The sequence below is a fragment of the Hemiscyllium ocellatum genome, chromosome 22, assembly GCF_020745735.1.
Source record: "Hemiscyllium ocellatum isolate sHemOce1 chromosome 22, sHemOce1.pat.X.cur, whole genome shotgun sequence".
Classification (NCBI taxonomy): domain Eukaryota; kingdom Metazoa; phylum Chordata; class Chondrichthyes; order Orectolobiformes; family Hemiscylliidae; genus Hemiscyllium; species Hemiscyllium ocellatum.
In genome coordinates, this window is record NC_083422.1 from 15,708,997 (window position 1) to 15,727,915 (window position 18,919).

The following is an 18,919-nucleotide window of genomic DNA, read 5'->3' on the forward strand; positions in this document are numbered from 1 at the left end:
CCTGGGAAATAGTCTCTGGCAATCGACTCTATCTATGCCTCTCATTATCTTGAATACCTCAATTAGGTCCCCTCTCCTCCTCCTTTTCTCCAATGAGAAAAGTCCGAGCTCAGTCAACCTCTCTTCATAAGGTAAGCCCTCCAGTCCAGGCAGCATCCTGGTAAACCTCCTCTGAACCCGCTCCAAAGCATCCTCTCCAAAGTGGACCCCCTATTTTTGGCCAAACATATTGTGGATTTATCCATATATTTTGAGTAAAAGTCAACCTTAGTTCTTCACAGATAACAGATCAACGTTTATGAGTCAGTGTGCCGGCCGTCAAGTTCCGTTCCAGTTTCCAGTTTGCCGGTTATTCTGCTCTCCTCTCGGTCTTCCAGTCCGCAGACTGTTTGTGATCCGCTCCGGGCTTTCAGATTACCATAATTTGTAGTTTGTTTTTCTTTATTCCTTTTAGAGATCAGTTGGGCTCCTGCTAATGATACGATGTAAATTTGATGGGCATGAATTTCAGCCCCTCAAAAGTAGTATCCATGCAATGGTCGATCACAAAAGTTTAATTGTAAAAAGTAGTCAAAATAATTTGACTGTTGCTCGAGTATATATGGTACATTGGGCAGCTTCCTGTGATAGGCATGCTATTAGAACATCCCTTTTGTTGAAAAAAAAATTGAGGGGCATAGTGACAAGAAGTAGCCTAGTGATAAAATTGTGGGTGGTGAACACAAAAGGAAGGCTATAACACTAGAAGAGAAGCTCGATATTATAAAGCCTTTTGAGCTTAAGGAGAGATATATGATATAAATGACTTAACAGGACTGAGGGATTTTACCGTATGCACCATGAGATGCAACACTGAAAAGATTAAAGCAAACTGTACTGCTGGAATAAGTCTGAGTCCCAGCAAATCAGTCAGCCATGGCCAAGAGTTGGAGAAGTTTCTAAACATTTGGAAAGAAGATCAAACAAAAAAAAAATCCTGGACAACCTTTCTCACCATAAAGGAGAAAACCTTGTCCATTCCATAACGTAAAGTTAATTGCTGACTCTGCCTGCGCAGGCAAGGAGTATGCGCTGACATTTCCTCCCATAGCAAAAAAACAATTGATGAAGAAGGCTGTATGTTAGGTCACATCTTCAATTTGGATGAGACACGTTTATACTGGAACCTACATTTCTAAGAACGTAGGAACCTACATTTCCAAACTTTAAGATGGCAAAGGATCGTATGTCTGTGTTGTTGGGTGCCAATGCCAGTGGAGGCTTAAAGTTTAAGCCTGTGGTGGTGTACCACTCTGCCAATTAGCAAGCCTTGAAGGGTTACCTTAAGTCTGCTCTTGTCGTCTACTTCAGGTCAAGCAAAAAAGGTTGGATGACAGGGCAAATTATTTCTGACCTTATTGTTGATGCTTTGGAAGATGTTTTTAAATCGTATTGCAGGTGAAAAAATATCGCATTTGCTTTCCAAAGGTAATCCTCCTACCATTGTGAGCTTTCTGAAAATATCAGAGTGGTATTTCTACCTCCAAACACAACCCCTCTTATCCAACCCATGTTCCAAGGTGCAATAGCAGCTTTTAAAGCTTATCATTTAAGATGCGCGTTGAAGAGGCTGATTTCAGCTACTGACGGGGATAATAAGGACCATGTTCTTTGAAGAGCTTCAACGTCAAAAATGTTATTGAACAATACTGTGGAGGCCTGGAGTGATGTCAGTAAGGACTGCCTGGAAACAGGTTGGCAGTGGATTTTTTTTTTCAAGATTTCAAAGGATGTGAACCATCAGACAAGCTCCCAAAACTCAAAGAGCATTGTGTTGCCCTTGCAAAGCAGGTTAGGTTTGAAGAAGTGGAAAGTGAGGATATTTTCTGAAAACTACTTTTAAACCACGTTAATAACTTGAATGTTGTTATCGTTTAGCCATCAATAATCTTGTAAATTAGTCTCAGATCAGTGCCTAGTCTACTCCTCTGTCATTGCTAAAAGATATATTTTCCTATTTTAGGCAATAACCCACCAAGCTCTCAGGTAAAGACGAATTACATTTTTTTCGTAAATATGGACATTTTTATACTTATGCAATGCATAAAATGTAATGCAATGTTTGAATAAATGCTGTATTTTGGAATCCTGTTTCAGTGCATGCAACTTTTCAATGAGGTGAAAGCTATTTCTAGATGTAAACTGTCAGAGTTTTGAGAAGATTTGTAGCTCAGATTGAGGTTCTGGATGTAAGTTTGCTCGCTGAGCTGGAAGGTTTGTTTTCAGACGTTTCATCACCATGCTGGGTAACATCATCAGTGAGCCTCCGGTGAAGCAGTTGTGTTATGTCCTATTTTCTATTTATGTTTAGGTTTCCTTGGGTTGGTGATGTCATTTCTGGTTCTTTTTCTCAGGGGGTAGTAAATGGGGTCCAAATCAATGTGTTTGTTGATAGAAGTCTGGTTGGAATGCGATGTTTCTAGGAATTCTCGAGCATGTCTTTGTTTGGCCTGTCTTAGGATGGATGTGTTGTCTCGGTCAAACCAGCGTCTACAGAAAAACAACACCTATGGACCAAGTACTGAGCTACAAAAACAAATGAGCCACCTCATCCGAGAAACTACAAAGAGCAGAGGAAAAAATACCTGTACAGCATATTCAAAAAGAGCGTGTACCAATGACACAGTCTGCCAATTTCTCAGTAACAAACTCCAAAAAACAGACAAAACATGCCCAGAAACCTTAGCCACTCTCCCCTCCATCAAAGACATCTCAGACATGACCGTCAGACTACTCAGACCCCTTGGCATCATGGTAGCCCACAAACCCACCAACACACTAAAACAGCAGCTAATGAACTTAAAGGACCCTAGACTGACAACGAGCAAAACTAACGTCATTTACAAAATACTGTGCAAGAACTCTGACAAACACTACATTGGATAAACAGGTAGAGAACTAGCCACCTGGACACATGAACATCAACTAGCCATGAAAGACATGACTCATTCTCACTAGCATCCTTACATACAGCTGAGGAAGGACACCACCTTGACTGGGACAATACATCCATCCTAGAACCAGCCAATCGGAGACACTCACGCAAATTCGTAGAAGCATGAACTGTGAGTGATTCTGTACCCTATTTGCCACATTACACAGTAAAGGTTTGAAATTAAATTTTGAAGTGTCTGACACATTAAGTGTTTTAAATCAATTTGTTGGAAGGTCTTTAATCTCTGAGTCCATGGTTATGGGTTCAAGTTCCATGGAGAGACCTGACCATGAAATCATGTGATTCTTTGCATTTCTATTAAAATCTAGATCTCTCTTCATCTAAGTCTGACATGTTTGCTAATTGCTTTCTGTTTCTTCTCCACAGATACTGTCAGTGAAAATTGGTAACTATTTGGTGACTCAGATTTCCTCACATGTGCACTTGTCTTATTTGTCATCAGCTGAGCCATTTCCCACGGTTGCATACATAGTTAATGTATCTCGATCTCTTTTTTTTTAAATCTGAAGTGTTTTCCTGCAGTTGACATTAATCTTTGGGGTGCTCATTCTGTCACACGATCATCTTCCTGTTGACAGAATCATAGAGAATGGAAACAGACCCTTTGATCCAACGAGTCCATGCTGACCATAATTCCAAACTAGACTAGTCCCACCTGCCTGGGCTTCGCCCATATCCTTCCAAACCTTTCCCATTCATGAACTTATCCAAACGTCTTTTAAATTTTGTAACTGTATTTGCATTCATCAGTTCCTCTAGAAGTTCATTCCAATCGTGAACCACTCTCAGTGTAAAAAAAACCCTCATTTAAAAAAAAAATTCTCCTCTCACCTTAAAAATATGTCCCTCAGTCTTGAAATCTCCCACCTAGGGATTTTTGTCTTGCCCTCCATGCTTTAATACACAATTAAGAATGTTACAGTTAATGTAGATGTCAATATTTAATCCAGTACAACTGCATTCTGTGCCTGTAGCCGATTACATTGGGCAAAGCCTCTGATATGCTTATATCCATTTCACACCTTTCCTTCTTATCCAACTCTCTGCACAAATGTAGGTGCATTTTTAGTCCACTTGACCATTACTAACACAGCAAATTTGCAACTTTTCCCTATGACCAATTTTATCTCCATATGAGAAGCTGATATTGACTCTTATTCATGCCCAGAATTAAGATGCAAATTGGAATGCAGTCTACCTAAACACCAAATTGCCAGAGTACGTTGGCCCACTTGCAGTTGTCAGAATAGTTGTAGTAAGATGTAAAGTGGAATAGCGATCCAAGCCTTTGGAGGTATTATTCTTAGAGCAGGGGTATCGTTTCACCCAAAAGAAGCTAGATATCAGGTTTCTATTGAACAATATATGTTGCAAATTGAGAATCAGTAAATCATTATCAGGCCCCTGATATCAAGTACTGTTATATTCTGTCACATCACAGTTTAGTATATGAGCCCTCTCCATTCACTGGTTTATCAAGAGCATTTGTAATGGCCATGGCATTTATTTTTTCTGCATCTTTAATTGTGGACTGAAATGGGGAAAGTACTAAGGTTTGTTGGAGGATTCCAACATCTATGGAATCTCAGTGATCTGACACTCAGAACCACCATTTTCACAGCTGCTTCTTTGAGTAGTGGTTAAAGTGTGTTTCCAGATGATCTGGTGTTGAGAGGCTGTGTACAGAGAGGCTTGGTTGGTATAAGTAGCTAATTGGCCTGTAAAACTATTGACCAGTTATCAATGACTAAGGCTTGCCAACAATTGTGTGATTGGTTTCAAGGATGTTGAAGAGCTTGGAAATGTGAACAAGATACAGAGAAGTCTTCAGATCTCCACTAGATCAGGAGCTTTCTGTTCTTGCAGTAAAACCCAATTTAAATCTGAAGAAAGCCAGTTTATCTTCCCTTCAGTTAATGTATGCTGCAACTTTTAACTGGTAAGTCAGAGACCTTTTATATGTGAACTGGCCACTTTGTACCTCTTGCAATCCAGCAGAAACATTCAGGGAAGGAGGACTGAGAAGCAGTGTTTTAATCCGCATAAGAATCATAAAGACCATGTCAACAGTCCTGTAGCCAGGAAGTACTAAACAGCTTTCCTAGTTTTTCCTTCTCTTTATAACATCCTAATTTATTTTCCTGTCTGTCTCTTTGAGTGTGTGTACAAGGTTAAGGTTTAATTTAGTAGAGTTATATGCTATTGATTCAAAATTGTTTACCTGTAGCTAGAGTCTAATTATTTGTAAGTTTAGTTAAGTACAGAAAACTGCTTCTTGATTTCTGTTATCCCTGGTCTTAAAGACTGATTGGTTTGAGGAGTTTTGCATACTTGAGTAAAGTCTTTCACCTTTTGTGATGTCTCTGGGAACAATCCATTGCTAGCACAATACCCAAGTGAGCAGTAACATAGTGAAGTCGTTGTAAAGTAAAATGGGGTTGCTGATGTATTCCTGACAGGATTCAGCAGGGGTGGTTGGTTAAAAAGAATCCCTTTCTTTCTCAATTAGTTGACAGTGCAAAAAGAATCAATTTGGTGATTATTCTCATACATCTGTCTGATGAGATTGGACAGGTTCTGAAAGGCATTCATAGAAATTGTCGAAATTAGTTACATCTATTAAGGTTGAAATTGCACATTAACTTCTGGAGAGGCATTTTTCTGCAGTAGCAGGGACTAGGTTATGGGAAGCAATGTGCGTTACTTTGTAACTGAAGGTATGGTTGGTGTTTTTAAGAACATTTTTGAAATTTACCTGTTTTATTTGTGTTTCAGGTAAAGAAATGTCTGAGCAACTGGAGGTAAGAAATAAATTGTAACAATGGCCAAAAGCTGCTCGTTGAGTAACACCTAGAAATTAATCAAGCCAATAGTGACCAACGGTCATTTTTCCTTATGGCAAGGATGAGCAAGGAGAGATTGTGTTCTCAAATCAAAGCAATAGTTTTCAACTGAGAGTAAAACAGTGTCAGGTGTTCCAGCATCACCTTCTCAGTGCATCTTGGAATACGCAATAAATATGACCTTCCCAGTTAAATCCACTTGCCAAGAATGTGCACTATTACAGTTGAGTATTCCTGGTGAGGAATGCTGCTGACAGGGAGTACTGATCAGGACATTTACTCATCTGAGGCCTTCCTTTCCAGGCCTCTCAAACAAATGGGTTACAGTCAGAGGCACTGGTCTCACTGTTTCCTAACCAGTGCTCCCTTTTGAGCATCACACCCCACTGGGGAGTGCTCAGTCTAGAAAATAGTCTCTTATGTGTATAACCAGTAAATATGTTTTGTGATCAATATTACCACAAACAGGTCTAATAGACCAATGCTTATAATTCATATTAATGTCATCAAAATGCAAGCTACCCCCAAAAATAAACTTTTATTTTGGCTGTGGGATGCTGTGAGGGGCTTTCCTATAATTTGCATTCTTTTCCCCCCTACACCAGCAGAATGGACCTGGTCCAAGGGATGTGCTTTCTCTCTGTAACCACAAGAAGTGCTGGAATTTCCCTCCCTACTCCTATTAGTGGACTGTAACGTTTTGTGATATTTGATGACAATCTGTAAAATGTAATGTGTAATGTGATAGTTTGAGTGGTGAATTATATCTTGAATCTCAGTTGTGCTTGCATAGCTTCACAACCTTGATTTAAAGTTTCAACACTTTGCCTTGTTCTCAGTTATAGCTCTGTCTCACACGATAACACATAGTCTGATTGTTCTTCTTTTGATTTTTACAGGTACCAGGTACTGTGTGCAGTCCACTGATCTGTGCAGAAACTTTTGTCCTAGTTTGGTTCTTCTTCAGTGATATCCTTTATAGCATTTTAAATAATCACACAGAGATATGTAGGTCTGTAAGGGGCCATTGCATGTTATGATGGAAATGAATTATGTTCCATAATTGTGTAGTCACAATGCTGCAATTAGTTCATTTTCTTGGTCGATTTATCTCCTGGCACAGTTTATGCTCAGAAAACGGCATTGATGCTAAACAGTTTCCACAGCCAGAGAAGATTTGAAGAAGGTTTAGCATTGCTAATTGTTGCTTTTGAAAGAAAAGATCTGTGCCTAAATGAACAACTAATCAGAGAGCTAAAAGGTTAATACAAAATTTGCAACTAACACTGTTGCAGCTGCAACAGTAGAGGTTTGAGTCAGTAGCTTTCAGTTTTAGTCACTTACAGAGCTGAAGGATGACACAGAATTGGTGCTATTGTAAGTTCCAACCAATTATATCTGTGCTGCTCCATTTGTGCCATTGTTGGAATTCCATGATGCCACAAACCAATGGAACTGTGGTGGCCAGCCTGGAACATTAAAATCTCATTCCTCCAACCCTCTGCAGGAACAATTCAAAATAAATTCTAAATTCTAAATATATTCCTGATTGCTGAAAATCTAAAATGAGAACAGGAAGTTCAGCAAATCTGGCAGCATCTGTGGAGAGACAAGCAGAGTTAACTTAAGAACATTTGTGTGTGGGTAGGTCATTGAACTATTCTGTTCAAGTCTGCTCTGCAATTCAATACAATCGTGCCATCTTCAAACACTCTCCAGACCCATTTATGTCAGTAGAAATCTGTCAATCTCAAGGCACACTCAGTGACTCAGCTTCTGCAGTCCTTGGGGGTACAGAGTTCCAAAGATTCCCAACCTGCTAGGAAAAGTAAGTTCTCTTCATCCATGCCCTGAGTGGCTATTCCTTTATTTTTAAATTGTACTCCCCATTTCATTGCGAACACTTTATCTGAAAGTTTTGATGAAATCATCTCTCTTCCTTTGAGACTCTAGAGAATACAAAATACAGAGAACAATACAGCACAGGAACAGGCCCTTCGGCCCTCCAAGCCTGCACTGATACATTTTGCCCCTTCCATACTAAAACTGTCTTCACTTGCAGGATCTGTGTCCTTCTATTACCTTCCATTTTATGTATTCATCCAGGTGCTTCTTGAGTGCTGCTGTTGTGTCTGCTTCTACCACTACCTCTGGCAGTGTGTTCCAGACACTCACTACCCTTTGCGTGGAAAAACTTGCCTCGCACATCTTTTTTAACACAGGCCCAATTTGGACTATCTCTCTTCATGGGATAGTCCGACCATACTGGGAACAAGTCTGGTGAACCTCATTGCCTGTCATTATGGGAATAACATCTTTCCTGAGATAAGGAAAACCAAAACTGCACACAGTGTTTCAGGTGCAGTCTGATCAAGCTCCTATATGATTGAAGCAGGATGTCACTACTGCACTACTCCTGTATTCAAATCTCCTTCTAATAAAGGATAACATTATCATTCAGTGACTTATTGACAACAATCACCAAGGTTCTTTTGTACATCTACATTTCATAATCTCTTATTATTTAAGAAATAACTCTGTATATCTGTTTCTCCTACTAAAGTGAATAGTCTCACATTTTTCCACATTATATTCCATTTACCATGTTCTTGTCCTCTGACCAAATCCTCTTGAAGTTGCTTTATATCTTTCTCACAGCAGACATTCCCACCTTGCTTTGGGGCATTTATAAGCTTGGAGATATTATGTGTGCTTCCCATGTCCAAATCGCTTGACTGTAAAAGCAGGAATCTATATCTGAGACTCTGTCAGGCTCTGGTCAGACCATATTTGGAGTATTGCATGCAGTTTTGGGCCTCATATCTCAGGAAGGATGTACTGGCCTTGGAGTGTGTTCAGAGGAGGTTCATGAAAAGCCTAAGATGTAAGGAATGTTTGAGGACTCTGGGTTTATACTTGATGGAGTTTAGAAGGATGACGGGTGTTCTAATTAAAACCTATAGAATACTGATTGGCCTAGATAGATTAGATGATGGAAAAATGTTTCCTTGGTGGGAGAGACTAGGATCCAAGAGCACATCCTTAGAGTAAATGGAAGACCTTTTGGAACTGAGATAAGGAGAAATGTCTTCAGCCACAGAGTGGTGAATCTATGGAATTCATTGCCACAGAAGGCTTGAGGCCAGGTCATTTAGTCAGTTTAAGACTGAGATAGATAGGTTCTTGAGTATCAAGGGGATTAAGGGTTATGGGGAGAAGGGTGTTGAGGAACCTATCATCCATGATTGAGTGGTGGAGCAGACTTTATGTGTGAATGGCCTAATAACTGCTCCTATATCTTATGGTCTTCTCTATGTGATCATTTTAAACAGCTGATCCTTATTCTTTGATTCTTTAATAAAAGGAAATGTTTCTGAAGCCATGAGATTTAATGCAACATGAATTCTGAAATACCTGCACAGAGGCCAGTATCCCATCACCAAGTCACCTTTTATTTATAAATGGAGAGTCCTTGACACTGATCCAGTTCCCTCAGAGCCAGCTCTCTGAACAGAACTGCTGACAGTCCTGTTTATAGCTAGGAGAAAGTGAGGACTGAAGATGCTGGAGATCAGAGTTGAGAATGTGGTGCTGGAAAAGCACAGCAGGTCAGGCAGTATCCGAGGAACAGGAGAATTCCTGATTAATTCCTCATGAAGGGCTTATGCCCGAAACGTTGATTCTCCTGCTGCTCAGATGCTGTCTGACCTGCTGTGCTCCTGTTTATATCTGTCAGCCAGGGCTTCCTGATTGGATCAGATTACCTGCCCTAATCAGGGAACTCCTATTCTATGAGGTCCACCTAGCTGACCTCTGTATAATCACTACAGATTCAATGCAGCATTGATAAAGTCGGCATCCCAAAGCAACTTTAAGGGAGTGCTTAGCATTCTGGACGATTGCCAGAACTAGCAGGCCCATCCTCTTTGTTAACCCTGACCATTGGTGATTTAAAATGTGATTCCTTTTGAAGATCACTGTTGCCTTAAAGGGTATAAAGCTATGCTGATGGATTGGTTCAAGCAGAGGTGAAGATGTTTGGAATCCTACTTTTAAGTTGAAAGTTAAGAATGTATGTTCTGGGCATAGAGTGTTGCATTATGAATAATTCAGCAGATTTTTCTGAATGTCTGCTGTGATTACAAACTAGATTGGTCAATAGAGTAATCGTCACATTTACTCCGTTTTCACTGAGGCTTCAAGCGCACGATACTCCAGGTTTTTCTCTTTCCCATCTCCTCATTACATTGAAAGAAGATCATTGTAGCACCTCATAATTCTCTGAATTGTAATTTCTTACCTCAAGGTTTTTTAACTTTGCATGCTGAACAACACAAGTTTGATGCTGTCTAGTCTGGATATTTTGATTTTTTTGTTTGGGAGGTAGATTGTCCTTCAATCCAACTGCTCAGTGTTAGTGTTTGTATGAGTCTCCTCCTACCCTTTTATTATTAAACTATGGTCGATAAGGTACCCACCAAACACAAGTAACCATTTTCAGCTCTCTGAAAGGAGTATGCTCTCCACAACACCATGGTCTACCGCTCTACCACTCCTACACCCTGGCCTCTTCATGCTTTGAGTCCCAACACGTATCTTTTTCCTACTTTGCCCTCATTACAACAAGTGCCCAAACATTCCTTCCAGCTGAGGCAACGATTTACATGGACTTGTTTCAGGTTACTATCTTGTATTTTCTGTATGCAATGTGGTCTCCTCTCCACTGGGGACACCAGAGGCAGATGGGCCAATTGATTTATGGAACACCTCTGCTTTGTCTGTGTCAGCCTAGGTGGCCTATCGTTTAAATCCTCGGCCCTGCTGAAGATTTTGTTCTCGACTTACTACATTGTTGCCCAAGTTTCCGCTAGAACAACACCTTATCTTTCAATTGGGTACTTTACCACCATCGGATTCAGCATCTCATTCCATAACTTCAGATGATAAACTCCCTCCCATCATTTTGTTTCATTTTCTTTTTATATTTTGGTTGTGTATCTTGTACGCGCGCATTCACATATTTTCTCTGGGGCCAACTTTTGTTTATCTCCCACTTATTGCTACGCCTTTTGGACTTATAGAGCTAACTCTTCTGTCACTCCATCTCACCCAACTTCCACCGTATCTTCCTTTTTGTCCCACGCATAAATCACTCAAAGGGTATTACATTTTCAACTTTCTCTGTTCTGGTGAAAGAAATGTAAACTCTGTTTCTCTCCCAACAAGCTGCCTGACCTGCTGAATTTCTCCAGCATGGTATTTATTTCAGATTTCCAGTATCCATGTGGTTCTGTTGTGTGCTCAGTACATTCTTCCATGAGTTTATCCTTTTGGAATCTCACTTTGAGTGCCATTCCCACATCTGACTGCCCACTTAGAAGGGTCCCTTCTGAATTCTGATTGGATTTCTTGATAACTATCTCCCTCAAGTGGAAACTTAATTTCAGCATTTATTAGATTACTTACATAATGGAAACAGGCCCTTCGGACCGACAGGTCCACACTGACCCTCTGAAGAGCAACCCATCCAGACCCATTCCCCCACACCGAACATTACGGGCAATTTAGCATGGCCAATTCACCTAACCTGCACATTTTTGGACCGTGGGAGGAAAGCGGAGCACCGCAGACACGGGGAGAATGTGCAAACTCCAGACAGACAGTTGCCTGAGACAGGAATTGAACCCAGGTCTCTAGTGCTGTGAGGCAGCAGTGCTAACCACTGTGCCACCCAGTCATCATTATGACACCCAGTCATAATTTTTAAGTGAACCTTTGAGCAGATCACTGCTCAGTCTTTCTTATATATGTAAAAAAAAGGCTGTTCATTCTTTGTTTTCTTTCAATTTTGTCAATACTTTTATTGGCCTATGTTGTGAACCTTTACAGTGAAGGTAGGCTGTGGGAAGAAAAGTGGTTTCAGGCTTAAACCAGAGTAGTTGCTGTTGTGAATATTAGGGAGGAACTCCCTCGGGGACTTTGAATTGCAATCTTCCATTCTTCAGGCTTGCTATTGAATAAGTGATGTCTTTTCTCTTTCTCGAACAGACATTGTGCTTACCGAGGAGCATTTACAAATGATAGTGATGGAAGTGGAACCGAAAATATACCATCAACTTGGGATAAGCTTAAGGCTTACTGAACCTACGCTACAGCAGATTGGAGCTGATTACCATGACAATATAAAGCAACAGGGTTATCATATACTGTATTCCTGGCTCCAGACTCATGGAAAGAAAGGTGCATTTCCTGCATTGATTAACACGTTCAGGAAATTGGGATATGTCACCACTGCTGAAAACATTGTGGAAAAACTTACTCCAAAACAGGAGGTTACAATTGACACCAGCACACTGGATGGGAACGAAAATGACAGAGTGGCAGATATGGTGCGTTAGATGCTTTATTAGTTCCCTCAGGTCACCTGTATTCATCAGTGATTTCAATGTTTGTTACAAGTTGCAAGTTATCATGTTCAGGCTAGAGTAGTTCTGTGCTCAACTGATTTAACTACCCCAGGCATGACTCGATTAAATGACTTTGAAATTGCAGCAAAGATTGGCAAACATCTTAAAAAGGGGCCATTGCAGTGATGGATCTAAAATGAACCGTTCTTATCATTTAGTCATAGAACCCTTAATGAACCTTTTGCCAAACAGAAAATCTCTCTCTGGTACCCTTTTTAAAATAGTTTCTTTCTACTTACTTTGCTGACCATTTATGGAAAAACATAGGAAGGGTGACTTATATGTGAAATGCAAAAGAGAAGTCTTCAGACAAAGTCTATCATGCAAGTGGTCAGTCACAAATGAGTAACATCCATTTCTAATACAGTAACATATGGATATTAATGTCCAAAGCTATGAGTCCATATCTGCCATTGATTTATGTAGCTTGCCTATTCCAACAAAACTGTATCAGTCTGCATTTTAATCCAAATTTGACAACTTTACCTTTTATGCTGATGTTAAAGTGGCCTGAGGTGGAACATATCAGATTCTAGTTTACTGCACAGTGCAAAGCTATTGCATATCCAGCCACATGTAGCAGTTTGACTGTTTGCTTTACATTGCTGCAGTGCCCCAACACTCCCCAGTGCTCAACTATTAGATTCCTATTAACTGGACCAAGAAATCCCATTGCACACAGTTGGTGGTGCTGGTCTAACTCTGGGTTGATTGAGGGTGGGAGGAATGTGGGCCCTTGTGCCGTAGGGCACAAGTAATACGGGTATATCCAATATTTGTTAACTGATTTCTTACTGTAGGAAGTGACACATCAGGGAGATGAAACACATGTTCACATCTTCTTCCAAGTTTAATTTTCTCCTAGAATAGGTCACCAATCTGTCAGCATGGGCTGTAGCCTCAGAAGCATCTCTCTTCATCAAGAATGGCGAAGCAGGGGGACTCTCCCATTCATATGACTTCCATGGGCACATCAGAAGAGACTTGCATGCTGATAACTGACCTGCTTGACAACATTACCATTGACCAGGCCATCAAACTCTGATGGAGCGTTTGAATTCAGAGTAAACCACTTTGCCACAAAACTGCCAGTCATTTATTTACCACCTCTGTCGAAAACCAAGGGGTTTGTCAAAATCTGGTAAAGCTTTGATACATTTTGTGCCAAAACATAACATTAGATTTATTTGACAGGTTAATGTCCTTTTAACTACCTTTTATTAAAACCTATTTTTAAATACTTGTTTTTATTACAACAAATTTTAATAATTTTAGAGTTTGGTATGGAATTTTATCAGCAATTCTTTTTTTGAAAAGTGCAAATGCTCAGTTGATCAGTGTAATTCTACCAGCATTGATCAATATAGAGTATAGAACAAAGGGATATTAAAAAAAACTTGTTGCATCTTCAATTACTCTGCAGTGACTGTCTTTAAATTCACTGTTGTTATTTTGGAGTGAGTTATGAGGCAACAGCGCTCCCTACTGACCTTGAGAAAGTTAGCCTGGAGGCCTTGCAATCTCTATAGTGAGAACTTTACTTTTCCTGAAGGCAAGTTAAACCTAGCGGCAAGTCACCATTGACTGCAGTCTGCGGGTGCTTCGATAGTTTCTTAAGAGAAGTTTAGAGTCAGGGACTGTGGTCCAGTTATTCTGTAAACTCCAGGCTTGGCTGTCAGTTCCAGTGGAGTAACGATGCCAGTTGCTGCAGTTTCACGCTTAACTGCAGAACAAAATCTGTTACATTGCTCCATGTGCCATCATTGTGAAAATGCTCTGTTCTTGCAAGTGCCTGTTTAATGTGAATTTATCTTGATTATTTTTGTGAGTGCAATATAGAACAAATCTAGGGATTACAGACAGTGAACAAAAGCAAAGAACCCCGACAATGTATCACTCAAAATTTTAATGATTTGGAGATGGTTCCAAATAAACCTGTTGGATTATAACCTGGTGTTGTACGATTTTTTTGTTAAGGAGGCGTGAGCTGTGTATTAATGGATTAATAAGTACTAGGCCTCTTGTGATGCAGTGGCTGTATCCCTTCCTCTGAGTTAAGAGGCCTGTGTTCAGGATCCCCCTTTCCAGAGGTGCAATATAACATCTCTGAACAAGTTAATTAGAAAATATCAAAAACAAATCCTGTCAACACAGCATTGTCCCATCGTTTGATAGCCAGCTGTGATTCTTAAAGACCTCTGCAGGTCCACAAATGATCTCCCCGGATTTCTAAGAAAGGTTCACTCTACTGCTGTCATTTTCTGCACTGCTGTGTTCACTAAATGTTGCTAACCTTAAGGAAACAAAATGGATGATTGGAAACAGATTTATTTGCAACAGTTTCTCTGCTACTCTGTTATAAATGCTCATTACGTAACTAGGCTCTGGGGTAGGTACTGCAGTTCCGGGATCCCCTTCTGCCATTTACTCAGTTCACAGCTGGTTTAATTCTTACTCATCCCCAACAAGCCTCAACAGCATTTTGAGGGAGAGCTTTACATTTTTCTACTGTTGTGTTTTTGCTTGTTTGTAGTGAAGTATTGCCTGACACCAAGCTCTAATATGCACACAATTAAAAATCAGCTTTTCAGAGAGAAGGCAATATGCTGTCTGTAAGCTGAACTGCAGTAAAACGAAAGTCCTGTGTAACCTAAGTGACTAATTAGTATTGTTGCCAGTAAAACATTAGTATTTACAAGAGCCCTGCAGTGAGGAAAGAGGCCATTCAGCCCATCATGTCTGCACTGACCCTCCAAAATGAATCCTACCCAGAACCAAACACCTTCACTTCCCAATCTGCACAGCCCAAGACCCTATGGGCAATTTACCATGGCCAATCCACCTAACCTGCACATCTTTGGAAATCAGAGCACCTGGAGGAAACCCTTGCAGCTACAGGGAGAATGTGCAAGCTTCACATAGATGGTTACACAAGGCTGGATTCAAACCCAGGTACCCAGCGCTGTGAAGCAGTAGTGCTAACCACTGAGCCACCGTGCTGACCTGTACTGGTGGGAAGTGATTTCTACTTTAAACAGATAATAAACTCTAAGTGTGAATCTAGCCCAGCCCAATTACAAATAAATCTTTCAACTTTTTAGTTTGTATACATTTAAAGTAGGTGCTGTCCAATCCACAAATCAATTCACAAAAGGCCTTTTGGCCTTTTCAGCCTGTGATGAAGATCTGGAATGGAGAGACATTAAGGAGCAGCTCTGTCCAACAGAAAACCATGCTCTTTTGCCAAAAGGTCAAGCCCGGTTTGGACTGCAACAGACCAGCCAGTCTCCCTATACCCCCAACGTCCAATGTGTCATGCTCATAAGGTCTTATCAGTTTGAAGTTTCCCCGCTCCATGCTATTGAAGGTCTCCAAATCCTAAATGCCTAAATACACAGTTCATGGCGTGATGCGTTTTCAGACAGGAACAAGTTCTCCCTACCTGCCTTTTATAGCTGTAATTCAGTCTACTGATGCCCAGGCTGAACACTCCTACCCACTCCATCATGTAATTGTGTTTGCCCAACAATGTGTAAAATTACCCACTTACGTCCTATCCGCAAAAAAGCAAGACAAATCAAACCAAACTCTTTGCTATCACATCAGTCTACTCTTCTTCATCAGCAAATTGACAGAACGGTCACCAGCAAAGGCTTTAAGTAGCAACCTGCTTGAGGATGGTTGATAAGGATTCCTCTCAGCTCAGTTGGCTCCAATGCTGCCTCTTGGAAAACAAAGGGAAAGTGACAGTGACTGCCTTTAACATTGAGGCAACATTTAACTGAGTCCAGGAGCCCCAGCCTAACGGGAAATAATCTCCACTAGTTGGAGACATACTTAGCACAAAGGAAGGTGTCAGCGGTTGGTGGAGTCCAATCATCTCAGGCACAGGCCATGACTGTGTCAGTTCCTCAAGGTAGATCAGATTCCCTACAGTGCAGAAACAGGGCTTTCGGCTCAATAAGTCCACACTGACCCTCTGAAGAGTAACCCACCCAGACCCATTTCCCTCTGACTGATGCACCTCACACTATGGGCAATTTAGCATGGCCAATTCACCTAATCTGTATTGTGGGAGGAGACCGGAGCACCCGGAGGAAACCCACGCAGACACAGGGAGAATATGCAAACTCCACACAGACAGCCCCCCGAAGCTGGAATCAAACCTGGGCCCCTGGCGCTGTGAGGCTGCAGCGCTAACCACTGAGCCACCGTGCCGCAAGACATATTTTAATTGATATATCTAAGTGTATTGTGACACAACTCTGGAGCAAGTGAGACCTGAACCAGTGGACATTAGGGACACTACCACTATACCATAGAGGTCTTAAATTCCAAAAGGTGAATGAATGTCCTTGGCCCAACCATCTTCAGTTGCTTTATCATTGATGTACCCTCCTTCAAGAGGTCAGAAGTGGGGATTTTCTTCTGATGACTGCACGATGTTCAGGCCCATTTGCGATTTCTCAGATATCTAAGTGCAGAAGGAGACCATTCAGCCCATCGTGGCTGCACCATTCTCCAAATTAGCATTTTATTGAGTGCTATTCTCTCAGCCTGCAGACCAACAGATATTTTCCTTTTCAAAGAGAAAAGTAATTCCCCATCAAGTGCTTCAATTCAACATGTCTCCACCACATGACTACAAATAATATATTTCCAGACCTTAAGCACTCACTGAATGAGAATTTTCTCTTTACATTGCTTCTTTTGCAAACGACTTTAAATCTGAGCTGTCTCATTTTTGATCCATCTGCCTGTCGGGACAGTTTCTCCCTATCCAGATCCCGTGTAATTTTGAATGCTTCTATCAAATCTCCTCAGGGCTTTCTCTTCCCCCAGGATAATAGTCCTAATTCCTTCGAGCTATCTACACCTGTCCAATATCTCGAGTAGCCCCAAGAGGATCAGGGATTGTTCCTTATTTTACAGGAACTCTTCACTGTGTCATATTGTATTTTACATCAGCGGGTGGGAGACAGAAACATTATTCAAAACCGTGGTTTAGACTATAAACTCCCTGAACAATGAATGGATAAGTGAACACTAACAATGATCCATTTAGATTAACAGACTCAACCACTCTCCAGGACACAGGACACAGTTGTGACTGCTGCACTGCACATCAATGTGAATCCTATTTGTTTCGAGGTTAGTGTGACAGGATTTTTTAAAAAGGCTGTAAAATGGAACTTTTGGATATTTTCAACTGAGGAAGCTTTTGCTCAAACCTTCTTAAAGTGACGCACTGCACACTACTCACAATATTTTGCTCTGCCTTCTTATGAAACAATAAAAAAGTTATGAAGCGACCTGTGCTGTTTAATTCGGTAATTTTTAACGACAAGGTTTAACTCAGTCACCACATAAGTGGGCTTCTCTAGCAGTTAGGGTGCAACTATAGTAACCGTATCAGGCCCCCTCTTCCTCCCCTCCTTCCTCAGCGACTACTGGCTGTTCTCCACCTTCTCCTAGTTGCGTTCTCAATTCATCTCTGCTGCACCGTGACACACGCTAAAGGAACCAGATTTCTTCAAACACATGAGCTACATCTTGAGAAGCCTAATTTTATTTTAACCCCGTTTTATTCCTGCCCTGCTGCTGATAGGACTGCTGTTTCAGCTCTCCTCTGCCTCAGGGGTAGAGCTCCTCATGGGAGTCAGCAGCCAAAATGGGTCACCCCTGTCTCCCTAGAGATAACCAGTGAGGGCTTGTGGAAGGCAGATGTAAGTGGCAAAGAATAAAGGAGAACAATGCATCTTTCCAGATACTGGGTGCCCAGTTTTCACTGCTTATAGAGTCATTGATCATTCGGATATTTTGATTCACGGGGAGACTTGGCTGATCTGAGGGATCCTCATTGCTTTGTGGGTCCAGTCGATCACATCTTCAACCTGTGCCAATGAAGTCTACTCTGCAAAACCCACAGCCCTGTGGGTTCACGTGGTCTCTTTCCTGGCAAAGGTGGTCTTGGCAAACAGAGCATTGGAGATCCAGGTGCTGGCATTCAGATGAAAATGAACCTGCAGATGACACCAAGAGATGTCTGGAAGGAACTGGAGGCAGAGAAATCCGGGTCTATTATCCCTTGTTGGGCCCTGGTGATGTGGTTACCTGGTGAGGCCTGGTTGCAAGAGGCTGCAGAAGTCTGCAATGATCTGATGTGAAAGCCTGAGCAGTTTGAGGCCCATACTGCACTCCCATGTTTGGGAAGCTCTGTATACCCTGTGCTGGGATTATCACCTCCTTTGAGCTGGGGTTCTCTGACCATCCCAAAGGGCAGCAGGTTGCCACTTCAGCCATTGGCCTTTTTGCTGAGGCAGAGATGGAGACTGATCTCGCGAGCTTCTTGTCAGAGGTCTAGGCTTCTGCTACAGGAAGGTTCCCCCGTGCCGCGGTGCAGGCTGACATTGGGCAAGTCGAGGTGCATCAAGGCACTGAAAGATTACTTCAAAAAGTTGCAACTGCCTCTGAAATAGGTGGTTTAGCGCTGACGGAAATATCGCGGGAGCACGTGCCTTTCACATTGGTTAACCACAAGTTTATTGAGTTGTCTTTACTGCATGTCAATTTCAGTAAACAGCTCTAAGCACCCTGGTAAGATACAGTGAACA

General features: G+C 41.4%; 1 protein-coding gene across 1 annotated transcript in view; it reads left to right on the plus strand.

Annotated features, from left to right (window-relative positions):
• The window catches only part of LOC132826121 (uncharacterized), a 51,062-nt gene extending 32,590 nt beyond the window's left edge, over window positions 1-18,472 (plus strand). The window contains exons 7-12 of the mRNA XM_060841770.1: window positions 2,003-2,025; window positions 3,362-3,380; window positions 5,771-5,796; window positions 6,738-6,846; window positions 11,887-12,078; window positions 18,270-18,472. Of these exons, the coding sequence (XP_060697753.1) occupies window positions 2,003-2,025; window positions 3,362-3,380; window positions 5,771-5,796; window positions 6,738-6,846; window positions 11,887-12,078; window positions 18,270-18,472 (572 nt within the window). The remainder of the gene's footprint in view (window positions 1-2,002; window positions 2,026-3,361; window positions 3,381-5,770; window positions 5,797-6,737; window positions 6,847-11,886; window positions 12,079-18,269) is intronic.
• Window positions 18,473-18,919: the final 447 nt, after the last annotated feature.